This window comes from Sipha flava, unplaced genomic scaffold, assembly GCF_003268045.1.
Source record: "Sipha flava isolate LNK unplaced genomic scaffold, YSA_version1 210_pilon_pilon, whole genome shotgun sequence".
Lineage (NCBI taxonomy): Eukaryota > Metazoa > Arthropoda > Insecta > Hemiptera > Aphididae > Sipha > Sipha flava.
The window spans coordinates 332,140-349,268 of record NW_020272822.1 but is presented as its reverse complement, the minus strand read 5'-3'; the positions used below and the strand labels follow the sequence as shown (position 1 = coordinate 349,268).

The 17,129-nt window shown below is 26.9% G+C and overlaps 1 protein-coding gene across 3 annotated transcripts; it reads left to right on the top strand.

Annotated features, from left to right (window-relative positions):
• The first annotated feature begins 5,229 nt into the window (after positions 1-5,229).
• On the top strand, positions 5,230-16,566 carry LOC112682754 (insulin receptor substrate 1-B). 3 transcript variants are annotated; one of them, XM_025553459.1, is made up of 14 exons: positions 5,230-6,410; positions 9,511-9,728; positions 9,794-10,002; positions 10,065-10,213; positions 10,292-10,541; positions 10,602-10,688; positions 11,915-12,071; positions 12,136-12,293; positions 12,371-12,468; positions 12,834-12,915; positions 12,987-13,091; positions 15,074-15,347; positions 15,423-15,920; positions 16,137-16,566. In XM_025553459.1, the coding sequence occupies exons 2-14, from the start codon at positions 9,532-9,534 to the stop codon at positions 16,510-16,512; spliced, it is 2,640 nt and encodes an 879-aa protein (XP_025409244.1). In that variant the 5' UTR covers positions 5,230-6,410; positions 9,511-9,531; the 3' UTR covers positions 16,513-16,566. The 3 variants fall into 3 exon arrangements, with proteins under 3 accessions (XP_025409244.1, XP_025409242.1, XP_025409243.1); XM_025553457.1 differs by having other exon boundaries at positions 5,232-6,410; positions 12,368-12,468; positions 16,137-16,512; XM_025553458.1 differs by lacking the exon at positions 5,230-6,410 and having other exon boundaries at positions 9,532-9,728; positions 12,368-12,468.
• Positions 16,567-17,129: the final 563 nt, after the last annotated feature.

Here is a 17,129-nt window from a genome sequence, read left to right as displayed (position 1 = left end):
AAATAATTTACTCGTATGTATTATTTTGACATGTTAAAACAGTATTAAATTTATTCATATACCTATTTAATGAATATATCATATTTGACTTATACCGAGCTTTGGTGTTCTGTCTAGAAATAATTAACTGTGAAGGTATATATAACTTTATTTAAAGTTTTACTGTAATAATTTTTAAATTTTACTTGACACCTGACAAGTAAAATTTTATATATAATATATATATGTAGAAATTGAGTACACGAATAAGTACACAAATGAAATACAAAAACATGTAAATGAATAATTTTACACACATTTATGCGACACACACACACTTACATGTACATATATACTTATACCAAATTATATTGCTTCCGCCCATGAGCAAAGAATCCAACCTAACCTGACTACTATAAATATCATAATCAGTTTTTCATTGCTTTTCACAAAAAATGTTCATGATCAATTATCAATAGTATATAAATTTTAAAGTCCATGATGAAATATGCAGAAGTTTTATGAAATTAATAAGACATTATATAATTTAAGTGTAGGTATTCAACATAATTCTATTAATCGTGTTATTATTTTTACTTATTAATGTATTAAATTTAAATATTTTTACAAGAAAAACTACAGATTATAATCAATCAATTATTATTATGATATTATGAAATATCAAATTGTATTTATTTAATTAATATAAAATCGTGCGTATTAATATACATAAAACACTCAACATTTATCGATGTAGTACAGAGGCGTGAAGTTTTTATTTCCAAGTGTTACTGCTTAGCTAAACATAATATTGAAGACATTGGAAAGCGGAGTTATACAGATTTACACATACAGAATAACAATAGGTTCTGATTATGTCAGTTATAATAATTTGTTAAAATAACGTTTATTTTAAAAGTAGTTTAAGATTGATAGTTGGAATTATGCAAATTAGATATAATTGATATTTTATCACATAACTTTTTTTTGATTTATTAAACATAGGAATTGACGTTACTGCATTGGTATCTGATATTCATTTCCTTTATAAAATACAATATACAATATACTTTTTAAGTATTGATATAATTTTAATTTTACGGATAACTTTTATAGTTTGGAATTTTTTTTTACTATAAAATATTGTATAGTCATCCATATTTTATACTTGGCTATTTAGGTACCTATCTACTCCTTGTAAATACAAGGTATTATTTTAATAAATATGTAAATATATTTAATAAATGTGAGTAAAAGTACTTATTTTAGAAGGAATTGATTTAATTATTTCATATCTATTTAGGTAAATAAACTTCTATATATCTACGTTCTCTTAAAGTTTCAACTTTTAATAACACGCTTGGGTTTAATTTTTAGCCATTTATATTATGTTAAAATTATTATAATTGTCATCAAATATCATAAAATAGGCAATAAATGTAAATAAATTTTGCTATTATTTGATTCAGAATTATTATTGTAATACCTACTTTATTTAATCATACAAAAATAATTAAAATATATTCTAGTTACATTGTATGTACACAAGTACATTGTACACCTATGGTTTTAAATGGTAATTTTATTTTGTTGTTATCGCATTGCTGTTGAAGATGACGCAATATCTGCTAGGTTCTTGCCTCATTTAAAAAATAGCGAGGCGATGCCTATACAACATTACAACGTTCCATACAACTACATTACATACTTATTATAAATTAAATTATAATATCACAGTCATATTCAAATTATCTTTACCAGTTACTAGAATGGAATTTGGGAACACCGATTAGATAATTTCGTTTTCTCCATTATAATTTATATTGTTTATAAGAATATAGAACACATTTCAGTTAACATATTATACTTGTAGTTGAATTATCATTTATTATTATTACAGTAAAACATAATTATTTTGTTATAGTATTGTGGTACCAAAATATAGTTAAAAAATACATTTATAACACCATCATTTGGTTATTTTGTATACAAATACAATCAACAGAAAAAACACTAAAAACTCTTTGATAATCCTCGCAACAGATTAAGACTAAACAAAACAAGTAAAAATCTCATCACAGAATAGATAAAATATTATCTATTCATTGGTATTGTTATTGAATGAAGTATTTAGATAAAATTAATTCAATCTTTTTGATAGGTATTAATAATTGTTTAAAGCGATTTGATGTTATCCATCTTTTATTCTTGATCTCTATACAATTCAACAATCCAAATTTTTGGCTCACGTTAAAAAATAATTTTATTCTTTAAAATTATTAAATTTATAATTACTTATCAAAAAAAAAAAAAAAACGTCAAGGAAATTAGTTGTACGTCATGTAATACAATACTCGCCAAAGATTTTTTATACATTACACAGAAAAACAAAATATATTAACGCTGAAACAACTGAGAAGTTACCTAATTTTAAGACCAAATTTGGTGTGTGAAAATGCAAGCAATTTTTTTCATAAAATTAAGTGACTAATTTATAGATTTTCAGTTAATTGAGAAATTTATTAGTTTTACCAGGTGTATGCTTTTTATTTATTTTATTGTCTATCACACGATTTCAACTAAAAGTATTATTCCGACTTTCAAAAAAGAAGGAAGTATTACTAAAGATAAAATTTTAATTGAAGGTAAATTAGGGAAGTAATTTTGAAAAGTATTTTGAATTTTTTAGCATTTTTTTGAATAATCGAAAAAAAAAATCACGAACAATTTCAAGATAGATACTGAATTTATTGAAATTATTTACTATTTATACAAATTTCGAATAAACTATATAATTTATTTTGTTTACTTAAAATACTAACTGTAGGGACTTGAAACATAAAAAGTGCAATCATATTGGCATTGTATAATATTATAATAATAATTTTAATTGTAATATTAAATTAATTAAATCTAAGTCCAAAGGTATAAATATATTTGATTTTTTTTTGGTAAAAATTGATTTAACCAATTTGATTTCAAAACTATTAAGTATTTATACTCAGTGGTGTATTTTCGGTGGGGAGGGGGATCTCCGCGTCTCAACCTCTTCCAAAAAAAAAAAAAAGTTCAAGAATCATGAATGACTTGCTACGAAGATACAAAGAGAACATTAATTTATATAATGTGGTTGTAAATAATTCTTCATTTGTATTTTTAATAATAATAGAAAAATATAATTATTAATTCATACCTTATATGTATTTTTTATTATATTATAAAATAAACTATTTTATAGAAAAAATTAAAGTCCCCACTCATAAAAAATTTGAAAATACCTTATTGTTTATACAAATATATTATTGTTAACTATCTTTGACATAAAGGCTGATTCATCCGTTGCATCCTCCTGACACTGATTCCAAGTATATAAGAATAATTTCCCTATATCAGTCACCTGTTTTCATACCTCATCTATTTTATTTTTAATTTTGTTCATTAAATATAAATAAGATGTAAGTGGTTTTAAATAATTAAAAATGTAACAATCATCACGTTCCTACATTTTTAAGTTACATTATTGTTAAACACTTATAATTAAAACTATATGAACTAAAAACTTCGATTTGTGGTTATTAAATAAATTAGATACTAGAAAGACTAAAAATGTTTATAAAAGATGCGGGAACCACAGATTTCATCCAGATGACAAATGGAACTGTATTGAAAAAACAGACATTTTCATTGAATATCACTGATTTTTTTTTTACATTTAAAATTAAATACTTTGAATAGTTTTTCTAAATCAAGTAATTTAAATATCAGGTGGTGATATAAAACTTGATTTTGTTTACTCTACACAGTGTTCTTATCAAAACGAAAAAAACCGTGAGTTTTAGTAAACGTGACTTTCATTTAAATACTTAAAACACAGTTGGCAATTTGTATTTGTAGGTATACATGTATATGATATTATGTACCTCAGTAAAACGGTTATTTCTAAACATGTGACATGTATAAAAGAATCAGTAACATTAAAACTGCACATTGAACTAACAGTAGGGAATGCAGTGTAAAATCTACTATGTTCAAGGAAATTACATGAAGGATATAGGGTCGTCGTATAGGGCATATATTCGTGTAAAATTGCTGTAACAAATAATAACAACAATGACGACGATAGATGGGTGGAACTTCCACCTTTTAGTATCTTCCGAAAGCGATTCTTCCGCGGCCAAGGTGATCTCGATTGGAGAGAGTCAGTCGATTTGGATATGTTTTACGCACGTAGGTAGGTATCGCGGTACACATCACATAAATTTACGCGCTTACGATAATGTGTATTAACTGCGTAGTAGGCTTTCCGTGTCGACACCCGGGAGGGTTTTCCGGTCATGGTAAGGTGGGGTAGGTAGGTGGGTGGTACGTGTGCGTATATATCTTTACCTATACGCGTGTAAACACTACACACACACACACACACACACACACACACAAGTAGGTCGGTCAATGATCGCGGTGAAGGGACCGGCGATAGGATGGATATTGGTGGGGAGGTGATACCCTTTAAAAACCACAAACATGGGCGTATGCGCGCGCGCCGTGCGGACGTACGGTCACGAGGCGGTTTCGTGTGTTGGTGACGGTACGGGGTTAGGGGAGGACGCGAGGTAGACGGAAAAAAATCGATAGTTCCGTCGTGGTCTCCACAACCCACTGTGGATGTATTTGCACACACACACGTACTCGGACACGAGGAATAACGCAGAGAGCCGCCCACCCTCGTGCACGCGCTGAATGAAGCGTCTGGCCCACCGATGTGCCAACCTAGTTTTACATGTATATAGTCAGCGTTATCGATTTTACGAGGGCGTCAAAACAACGCAACGTGATTCCAACGTGGAATTGTACCCCACAACCGTCGCGCGTTTACGCGCGTACGTATAAGTATACGATTGCCATTGCCCCGCCCCGCACCCTGTCCTTCATTTACAAACGTAATCGACATAATGGTGTGACAATATTATAAAAAATAATTACTCCGTTACAATACGCGTAGTGGTAAGATGCGTACAAAGTACGAGAGCGTATCAGCATGCTTTACTACGCGGTATTATCCTCCTTCACACAGACACATATTCGTGTACATATTATACTGTATATATATACATATTTTTTTTTTATATGGTAGTTTATTAATACATAATTGTCACGGCGGTCAAAGTGCGTGCGAGGAAACGGAAAAACGAAGAAATAATTTAATATTATCAGACCTTTATTATTGTTATTGTTATTGTTGTACGGCGATTGTTATACGAGGTAAAGGTTATTGGATTTACGGAGGGAGATAAACAATAAACAAATTATTGAGTAAAAAAATAAAAATCAACAAAACATTGGTGTGCCACTATAGCGTGTACGTAGACATTATTATAAATAAAATATCGCGTGCGCAGCGTACTACACGTAATAATATTATAAATATTATTGTTGGCGTATCGCGCTCGTGCGAGAACGCGGGGTAACAGCGTTAAAACGATATTATTTACTTGGTAATATTTTTTTTATTTATTTCTCATATTTTAGTGAAAGAGAGAAAGATACATGTACGCCGCAGTCCAACTCTGTACGGGAGTGAAAAATATACAACGCTATGGGAAAAATGTTGTTTTTGTTGTAATGTTGTTGTTGTTTGTACGGTTCAACGGTCAACATGACCCGTACGGCGCGAAGGCGGGGATGCCGGCGCATGCGCACTACTTGTTTACATCTATAGGAATACGCGCTGATTAATCGTCACACAGACACGCGCATATACGCACACACAAAATAATAACACAGTGGTGGCGCTTACGTATCCACATGACTTTTCCGCGAAAAATGTTTTCCATTAACAACAACAATAATAACGAAACGGTTAATTCAGTGACATTAACTACGTTGTCGTCGTTGTCGTTGTCGTCGCCACCGCCGTCGTCGTTGTCGTCCGCGGTGTGTTTTTCGCGCGGTGTTATTGTTGTTCCGCAGTGGTCAGTAGCCGCCGAAAGGGTTTTTGCCGATTTCCAACGTGCCCCGTGCGCCGCAGCATGTTCCGTCGTATCGTCGTCGTAAACGTTGCCGTCACCGACGTCGTTGTTCCGCCCGCAGTGTTTACCGTTGCCGTTGAACGACTACTACTGTCCGTGTCCGCGTGCACCATTCTCCAACCGGAGAAATAATAATAATAATCATAATCGCAAAAATAAACTACAATAATATTGCTGTTGTTATTATCATCGGCTCACACGCGGTGGGCGCCGCGAGTGTTGTTTTTTTAATTTAATTATTTTTATAATCGCGTTGTTCGCGTTGTTTGATCGTTCGATCGTTACACGACGTTGCTGTTTTCGCTGTTCGTGCAGAGTCAACGATTCCTCCGACGCCCCTTGTCCGTCGCACACGCCCTTCGAGTGCACCCTGCACACGGGTACTTTGCAACATCGTGACACACGGTACAGTATTTCTGAATACGTATGATATAATATTATAATAACAATAATAATAGTAATAATAATAATCATAGTAATAATAATATATTACCGTAGTGGTTGTTACAATTTTTTTTTTTTATATAATGTACCTATGCCATCGCTATGCGCGATAATTGATACGAATTATTTTATTATTTATATTAAATATTATACGCGCAACTTGCACATGGAGATAGTTGCGATGTAGGCTCTAGTCAATTCATGGTTCAAAAACGAAACCCCGAGTTTACACGCTGCGCGCGCGCGTGTGTACGCGAAATGAAATACCAGACAAGTATGTATGTTACTTATTGCGTGCTATTTTATTGTGAGCAATTGTGTAGAGGAAAAAAAACGGATGGATAATAACGTAAACAGTGCATGCCCTTGACATAACTGTCCGTTCTTGAATGGATACCTAACATAGGTATCTACTCAATGTTACAGACTAGGTTATATTATTATTATTATTATTATTATTGTTGTTATTGTTGTGCTATTGTCTTATATTATTGTTGTTATTGTGCTTGAGGTGCACAGTGATGCACTTGTCTTGTCATTATTGCTACGCCGGGATTTTGTATGTCAACTTAAAATCCGGTATCTACATTATGTTTTTCATTAATTTGGTCCCCGTGATTGTGATATTATGATACATATGGGAGTCATTGTCACGATTGTATTACTTTGTGATGGGTAGTGTTAATGTTTTAGATAAAGGTAAAATATTATCCATAGCTAATTATCATATTGTGTGTTGTAAACGGGTAATCAATAATAATGCTGAGTAAATCAATGATAACGATTTTGTTAAATTTCTGATTGCATGGACATTTTAAAATGTATATGCAGTCCTATATTGTGTGATATTTTCATTAAAGAATTCAATTTTGTTTGTTAATATTTGTAGTATAAATAATATTGTATTATCTCAAATGATGTGAATTTGTCAATTTTGACCTCTTTCATGTTTATGAAGTAAATTTAAATTAAAATATTTTTTGTCTTTTCATTTAAACTCTGGCCAATAAAATACATTAGCAATTGTATTGTACTGTATACAAATCTTACATAAATATTGAAGTGTATTAATTGTAAGTTTTTCTATTGCTATATTTGTCTATAACCTTGTCACAGAATTTCAATCAAATTATATTTTTTATTTTTAAATATAATTGAAAATATATCTATTTTATTTAAATAGCAAATTACTGATACATGATTATTCTTTTCTTAAAATTTTCATAGACTTTATGTAGGTTATTAAGTTAAAACTCTGTATTTTAAAAAAATCAAATAAAATCTGATAGCAAACATTTTATTTAGAATTTCCATAAGATTATTAGATGTTTCTTGACGGGGCATTGGTTGATAATAAACCGGTATATTAATATATTTTTTGCTAGAAGAAAATATCTAAAAGTGTTTTTCTTATTAAATAGGATAGTTCATATATGTACCAATTAGGTTTAACAAAGTAGTTTTTGATTTTTATAAACTACCTTATATAAAATTAATTCTTAGGTTAATAAAATAATCAAGATAGTTGTACGATGGTGTATAACGGATTATGTAGGTTAGGGGTTTGTAATACTGTCCTCAGACCATGTTATATCATATTATAATAACCATATGTATATTAAATATAATTTTTATTATAACTTATCAGCATTTTAATTTTATGTTCATCATACACCAGGAAAATAAATGAACCATTTTACCTATAACAGTCAGATTTGATACAGTGTGTACATACATACATACATACATACATAGAATGTATACAAACTAAAAATGATAACTGACTCTTGACCTCAAGAATAAATTTCATCTGTCTATTATATTTACTAGCCCTAATCGTCAAATTTATAACATCATTGATAATTGGTCTGCGGTGTTTTTAATATTGATTGGTACTATGAATTATGATATAAAATTAAATTCATAGATTCAATTTGAACTTTCAATGTTTAAACTTTTTGCAGAATATATAATACTTATTCTGTAAAACTAAAATGTTTTATATTTAGAGCTTTTCTGATTTTTCATTTAAAAAAATCTTAGTTATGCCATTATTTAGTACTAATAATCTAGTTTTTACTTTGACAAAATAATCAAATAAAAATGTATAACATAGTAGATACTTATAAATTTGTATTTAAATGTATTTACATTTTTAAATTAATTTAATATTTCTCTTCATAAATCTCACCTAAATATTAAATAAAAATGTGTAAATGTACTGAAGATTTAATAGATTTAAATTACACTCATTAATCATTTTATACTAAATAATAAAAGTATAACATTTTTTCTTTTTTAAAAAATATTTTGATAATAATTTACCTATTTTTTTGAGGTCTGTTTTGTTTCATTTATTATTCTACTGTGTACCTATTTAAAATGTGTATTAATATAAATAAATAATTTAGACATTTAATATGATATTAAACTTTAAACGTATATTTAACCATCTGACTATTTACATGAAAAATACTTTGCTTTTAAAAATATTTGAAAATATATTAAAACAACTTAGAGTTAACTAGAAATATTTAATAATACAAATTTATTAAATGAGAATAAAAGAATGTACTGGCTAACTGTAATATAAATAAAATTGAGTGATATTTATTTATGAACATAATAAAAATAGTAATATTGACTGGTTTGTACACAATATCAGTTGAAAAATAATCATTGTTTTTAATGTCTATTTAACCAGTAAAATTCCCATGGTTAATACTTATTGACTATTTATTTTATGATAAGAATTGGATTATCCCAAAATAATAAATACACTTATTTTACTTTTATGTTTTGAACTACCATCATTATATTTTCATTCAACTTGGATGTATTATTAAGATTAAGTTCATTAAAATTTGTGTTATTTAATTTTTTTTTATAATAATTGTTTATTTTTACTACTAAAATAATTAAAATCATTTTATGATGTGTTTCATGGTATATTTTTTAATATTTTATTTACTATTTAATTGATTTTTAATTACATTATATCATTCAAATTTACTGATATTATTAATAGTAATATATTATATTAAATCATTTATTTTTTCAGAAATTATTTAAATTATTTAAAATGAGTATGTTGCATACTGATCCACCCAAACATAGAAACGCCATGGCTGGTGTTGTAAAAATTGGATATTTAAAAAAAAATAAAAGTATGAGAAAAAAGTTTTTTGTACTTAGAGAAGAAACTGCCCATGGTGGACCTGCCCGTCTTGAATATTATGAAAATGAAAAAAAGTGGAGAAACAATGCATCACCGAAAAAATATGTTATAATTTAATTTTTATTAGTATACTTTATAATTTTTAAATTTTTAATTTTTCTTACAGAGTAATTGTATTAAAGACTTGCTTCAATATAGACAAACGTGTAGATTCGCGTACTAAAAAAACTTTGATTTGTTTATACACAAAAGAAAATTACTTTTGTATACTATTTGATAGTGATAAAGAACTTGACGAATGGTTGGATCTTATGTTAGTTTTACAACGTGTTACTAAAGAATTTGGACCGGGTGATTCAATTAAAGAACCTTATGGTACTTTTTTATTAAATTGTTACCATTAATTAGACATTTTAATTCAATTACTCTTTTTTTAGAGCATATATGGCACATTTCTATATTAAAAAAAGAGTTAGGAATGAATGCTAATTTAATGGGTCTGACTGGACTTTGTCTATGTGATAAAAAGGTGACCATTATGAAGTATCCAACTAAATCAAAAAAACAAAAAACAATTGATATAATGGTAAGTATTTAATATTTAATTTGTTTTATTATTAATAATTGAATAACGAAATTATGTATCTATATTTGTTATATTTAGTTGACAAGTATTCGACGTTGTGGCGCTTTAGATACATTCTTTTATATGGAAGTAGGACAAAGTTCTCCATTTGGATCTGGTCATATATGGATGGATACATGGAATTCTGAAGTAGCAAAAAGTATTCATGAAACTATAATGGGTGCATCAAGTAGAACTCATGATCCTAGATTCAGAATGAGATCTTCATCATTTAATGAAGGATCACGTCTTATAAACTGTCCATCAAGACAACGATCTAGTTTTTATGGTATGTTTTTTATACTGAATTAATAGTAATATTTTTTATTATTTAAAAATTAAATTTTAGATGAAAATAATCCTGGACTTCGGTATAAAAATAATAGTCAAAGTTCCTCAACATTAAATAATGGCAATGTTGATTTAGCTCGTACAGGTAATTTTAAAAAGAGTAATTTGAATACCCATTTTTTGAAATATTTTAAGTCTAGTGAATATTAGTTTAATATGAATTAAATAATGGCTTAAGTATTTGTGGATGTAATAGTTTGTATAGTTTTAAAGCCCGATTTTTATTAGTGATCTCGGTTTGGTTCCATCACTATTTGGTCAACATCGGGAGCATGTAATTTTTCTAGTTTGAATGGCTAGAATTTGTTTTTTTTAGGAATATTATCATTAATTAGATTCTTTTATTTTTGTGTTTTTTTTTTTGTTTTTTATTTTTGGTAAAGTAACAAAAAAATAAAATTCATACTGAGTATTATCATTTATTGTGGTTAATCATTGTGAATTATAATTTTATAGTCTAAATGCCATTTTATCAATCATCACTTAAGATAATTTAAGCTCTGTTTAAAATTAAACTTCAGTTAAACTAATAATGTGATTTTATTATCAATTGGTTAAATTTTAACTCGACCTTAACCACAGATTAAGTTAACCTATATATTTTGGTGAGTTAGAGCCATTTTATCAATCATCAGTTAAATAGTAGATTAACTAATCTTTGTTTTAAATTAACTGAAGATTAAAATAATTTCAATTTTATCAATTATTTATTTATCAATCAAATTTAATCGGGGCTTAAGTAAACTGATTTTTATAATCTGAAGATTTACTATTAATAAAAGTAAATTATGGCACTATTATAAATATGTTGTTACCTTCATATTAATAAAAAGTTTGGTTTTAAACAAAAATGTGGTATCATCTATGATAATAAGAACTTAAACTAAGTTTAAGTACTTTGACTGATGAAAATATCTCGGTTAACTTAATCTGTGGTTGAAGTCCAGTTAAAATTTAACCAATTGATAATAAAATCATATTTTTAGCTTAAGTGAAGTTTAAACTTTAAACCGAATTAAAATTATCTTAACTGACGGTTGATAAAATGGCCGTAAAAATTTTACAATTAATAAAATAATAAAGATATAAAATTATGCCATCCTTAGAATAAATCATTAAATAAAAATATTTGTTAGATTCTTTGAGTACTTAATTTGCATATTCTCAATGTTTCACAATCACAGTTATTACAATTTTAAATATATTTAAGTTTTATTCATTATATTTTAATATTTTATTTTGTACATTTTAAATAACAGTAAAATAATTTTTCTTGAAATTTAAAAAAAATATATAATGACTACTTTTCAGGATCAGTTAGACAACGTTGTGATAGTATGCCATTGCGACCACGCACTATAAGTGAAAATATTCCATCAACAACACGGTCATTTAATGGGATTTTATCTCCAAAACAAATCTCCCATAAAGGTTGTAATTGTGTTTCTGCTTCTTCATCAATATCAGCGTAAGTTACATTTGTATATATTATTATACCAAATTGTCTATTTATAATTATTTATTTATTTTAGGTTTAATGATTCTGGCATGAGTACCTGGGAGCCGTCACTTTCAAGATCTACAGATACTACTGATGGAATATCTTCTTTTTATAGTCTTAGTGACCAGCGGTCTGCAATAGTTGAGGAAAAACAAGAAGATTTTGTTTCTTACACCCCATTAGATAGAGGTACTTTTATCATAAAATAAATTTCAATATATTGTTTATAAATATATTTTTTTAATTTTTTTTTTTTTTTATAGAAGAAGACACAATGAGACTAACTAGTGACAGTAGTGTTAATAATAATATTAATTTGATTAACAACAATATTGTTGGTAACAGGTCTAGTTCCTCTTCTCAGGTTAGTTTATTAATAAGATTAGTTTTAATACTTTTTTCTTATTTGTTATATTTTAATAAATGTGAAAAAATTACATTGCTTCTAATTGTATGAATATTATTATAATTTATTTATGACACAAATTTTTATCAATAAGTATCTGAATATTTTTAATAAATATATTAAATATTTTTTTTTAATTTGTCATCGAATTGTTAATTTCAGTTTAATATAGTAACTAATATGTTTTTATAAATATTTTATTTGTATTAATAATTTAAATAAAGTTTTCTAGTATGTCATTAATTTAAATATAATATAAAATAAAATATTTATATTGAACAATATTTCTGATTTTTATATAAATAAAATTGTTGTGTTTATAGACGGGTTCTTGTTGTGACTCAAATAGCCCATATGGCTCACCCATCAATGTTGATGATCATTCATATACTCCATTACATCCTGGTTCGTAAATAATTAATTTTGATTATTTATTTTTTTTTAGATAAATAATATGAATAATTTTTATCTATTAGGTGTATCTGAATCTTCTCCACCTCCTGATGGTTATCTTCCAATGAAACCAGGTTACACTTTTCAAAATTATTACACCTTGATGGAAGGACATAATTCTAAACAAGGTAATTTAAACTTTATATTTAATTTTTGAGTCCAATATTTTAATTAAAAAAATCATTAATAACAATTTATCATAATAACTAATTAGAGTACTTATGAATCAGATCAGTTCACTCTCAGAACACTTACATAATATCAATGCTTTAAATTCATTGCAACATGTATTGCAGATGGGTGGAATTAAATTTTTGCATATGTTATAATACAAAATACTTTCAAAACCATTTTACCTTTAAGCTGTATGTTTATTATTAGGGCTCGGAACTTAATGCACTTAAAAAATACTATATATGCATGCACTTATGCGCTTAAAAAAGTACAAATATGCTCTAAAAATATGCACTTATATTTTATTTTTGTACACAAAATTTTCATTTGCACAAATATTTTATAAAATTATAAATATAGAAAAAGCAAAGTAATAAAAATAATTTTGATTTAAAAAAAAAAATAATAATAATAATAATAAAATAGCATTAAAAATGTTTCTTGAATAAAATAAAATGCACTAGTAGAATGTTCAATAATCATTATTTCCTAGAAAAATAGTTATAGAAAATTATTGTATTTCGATAGCAGCTGCTCCTATTTGATATTTGTATAATATTTTATTTTAGATGAAGCTAGCAGTAATTATAATTTATAAATATATGTATATTATATAAACCAATAGGAGAAAAACATTGTTTTTAATTTCAAATGGAAATTTGAAAAATACAATACAAGAATATTAAGAAAATTCTCTCAATATGAATGAATTAATTTTTTATTTTTCGAATTTTCATTCTGAATCTTCAAAAATCATAAAATATGCTCTAAGAAATTGTAAAGTTAAGAAATATGCTATAAAATCTAAAAATCACTAAATATGCAAAAATATGCACTATACATTTTTGATATGGTTTTCGTAGTGTCTTGGAACGAATTTCTAGCTCACTTAGCAATAAATCCAATCGTGCAAAAAAAACATGCAAATGCAACAACTTCCGAGTCCTATTTATTATACTATATAATTTATAATAATATGTATATTTTATTTATATTAGTTGTAATAGCTTCATTATCATATACAATTTTATTGAACTTTTTACCTTCTCTTAGATGATAATCATCATTTAAAATTGTATGATTATTATAGTCTTCAACACACATAAATATAATATATGTATATTATAAGAATTATAAATGTAAAATAATTAGTAAAAAAAAAATAAATTTTGATAAATAAAAATGTCATATTTTACTTTCATAAAACAGATGATTTATTTAATATGATACTCTTATCAAGTTTATGAAAACATCTGTGTATATATTGAATAAATGTGTAATGTGTATGTATAAATGTATAAGTTGTTTGTATTGACTAGTATAAGGCTTAGTCACCATAATAGTTTAAAATAATATGGTCATTGTCATCTTTTTACTTCTAATCAATATATTTTCGCTGGGCTCATAGAAATAATCTAAAATATGATTAACATATGGATTTTCCAAAATTAGTAAAAAATTACTTGTTGATAATGACTAAGAATAATCCACAGTATTTTTTTATTTTAATAATTGTTGACAAACTATAGATATTTATTTCATTTATTTATTTGCTAATTTAAAAGAAACCCATTTATGTCATAATTATTAGTTATTTTCTTTTTAAATCATTATATTTGAGGTTTGGATAACATTTTTTTAACATTTATAGAGGGGGAGGGGAATGCAAAGTTCATGGGCATTTTTACTATAGTAATAGTTATTATTAAACTAATTTGATAATTTTAAAGTTTATTCATACTGATTCTGTTTTATTGTATCCTACACACAGCTTATGTTTTTATATTTGTAATTTTTTTAACTTAATTTTCAATTCAATAGAATGATTGATTATAGTTTATGTGTCTATAGTTTATATAAATAACATTTTTTCAAGTAGTTTTTTAATTCTTCTAAAACAATTCTAAATTTTTATGTATATAAATTATTAAAATAGATTCTATTGATATGGCTCAAACGGAGTTTACATCACTTGAAGGCTATGTTCCTATGGCTCCTGTGGGTAAAACATCGGACTATATATCCATGGACTGTAAACAAGAATCCATAGAATCTGGAACACCTTCTACCGACACTCGCTTTTCTGATATACATTTAGATAAAGTTTGTGCATACCTAACTCCATCTGAGGATGAAGGACCCATTGAAAGACCAACTAGAGCTTATTCTGTTGGTTCTAGACCAGATGGTTTAAGAGAAAAAATAGACAGGTATTTATTGATAGTTTAAGATAAACCTGAATATTCATGAATTATTACTAATAATGATTTATTATTTATATTTAGAATAAATGCTGATCGAACGAGAACACGTGCATTTTCAGTTGGTAGTCGTGGTCGATTACCCCCTACTGGATTAGCACGTAATGGTTATCAGTCAGGTTCGACAAGTATGTCTGAACAAAGTGATAGTGGCGATCGTATGGAAATAGATTTTAGTTGTAATTCTAAATCTCGTCATCTCTATTCAGCAACTTGTCGTACTTTGGCTGTTCAAACACCAGCAGATTTGTCACCAAGGTCATCACCTAAACTTTGCCCTTCTCCTGATACATCATGTTCTCATAGATCGACTGGGCGTTCTCCTCCTAAAACTATAGTGTCTTCTATAGATATTAAAAGAACACTATCTGGAGCTGTACACGGTATATCCAGATCACCACCAGCATCATCACATGCATACTTGTCACCAACATTAGAAAGGGTTTCAGAGGTACCTAGTGTTGAGCATTTTGACAGTTACACACCAATGAAACCAGGACAAGGATTATTGCCTTGTGAAAAGTATGTTAAAATTAACTAAATATATTAATAATTTGTTAATTTAAACAGCATTAGTAAATGTTACATTTTGTAAATATCAGAATCATTAATATTATTATTATTATTTGAACCAATTAAGTATTATAATATTAGAGATAGTTTTAAATGTTCTAATTTTTTTTTTTTTTTATTATTATTAATGCTATATTATATTTATATTTGCATTATATTTTGTAGTTCAAATATGGTTGAAGAATCCAATAAAAAAAATTATGTTAATGTTTGGGAAGCTGCTAGTAGTACATTAAAGATGATTGGAGGACTAAATTGGAAAAAAAACAAGAAACGTAATTCTACTTCTGTTCAAGAACAACTTATACCCATGGCTGATGAAGGAGTTGATGAAACAGATTGTTATGCAACTTTTAGGCCAGGTGATAATACAGTATCTGTGGAACCAGATCAACAGATAGGTCAACACTCTGATGCGATGCTGGATGCTCTTCGAGATGGGTTTGCAGATCTGGTGTTTTCAGATCAACAACCTATTGTTACTTATAATTCTCAGAACCACCCTCAAACTAAGAACTCTGTTTCTTCGCTCGATGGGTAATTATATATTTAATTTATTGTATGTGTTGTAAAATAAATACTATTTTAATATAAATTCATATTTTTTATTCACTGGCAAAGAAATGTACAACTGTGACAAACAAAAAGTTATGTAATTTTTTTATGTTTAATTTTACTGTGTTATTCTTTTTATTTGAATTAAACAAAAATAGATATTTAGGTATAAGTATATATTAATATATTTAGCATCAAAAGTATTACATTTTAGGAGAATTGTATCCATGGGTAATTTTTTTAACACTAAACTTATAGAGAATTTGAAATACTTTTAAAATATGTTTAATATATCTTAATTTTTAATAAATATGTTACCAATATAACCTGTACCAACTGAAATTAATTATAATTTTGGTTTTTACGCTTTAAATTTATAAAAAAAAATAAAATAATCAATTATTTTTACTGTTATTTTAAATTAATTAGTTATCTATTTTCTATTTAAAATGCTGAGTTAAAGAAACAAGGAAGTTAAACATGGTGAAAAGCATGTAGAGATGGTTTTAGTAAAGTAAGGAGAAGGGAGAAAAATTGAAGAGTAAAAACATAAAATTTGATTATTGAATAAAAAAAAAGTAGACTTAATGAAAATTATATAGA

What these genes read in the sequence shown, in the direction of transcription:
- LOC112682754 (XM_025553458.1), top strand. Translation starts at nt 9,532, where the DNA reads ATGAGTATGTTGCATACTGATCCACCCAAACATAGAAACGCCATGGCT. An exon ending in TTCAATTAAAGAACCTTATG is followed by an intron (nt 10,003 to 10,064) that starts GTACTTTTTTAT and finishes CTCTTTTTTTAG; the next exon opens with AGCATATATGGCACATTTCT. An exon ending in GCTTCTTCATCAATATCAGC is followed by an intron (nt 12,072 to 12,135) that starts GTAAGTTACATT and finishes TATTTATTTTAG; the next exon opens with GTTTAATGATTCTGGCATGA.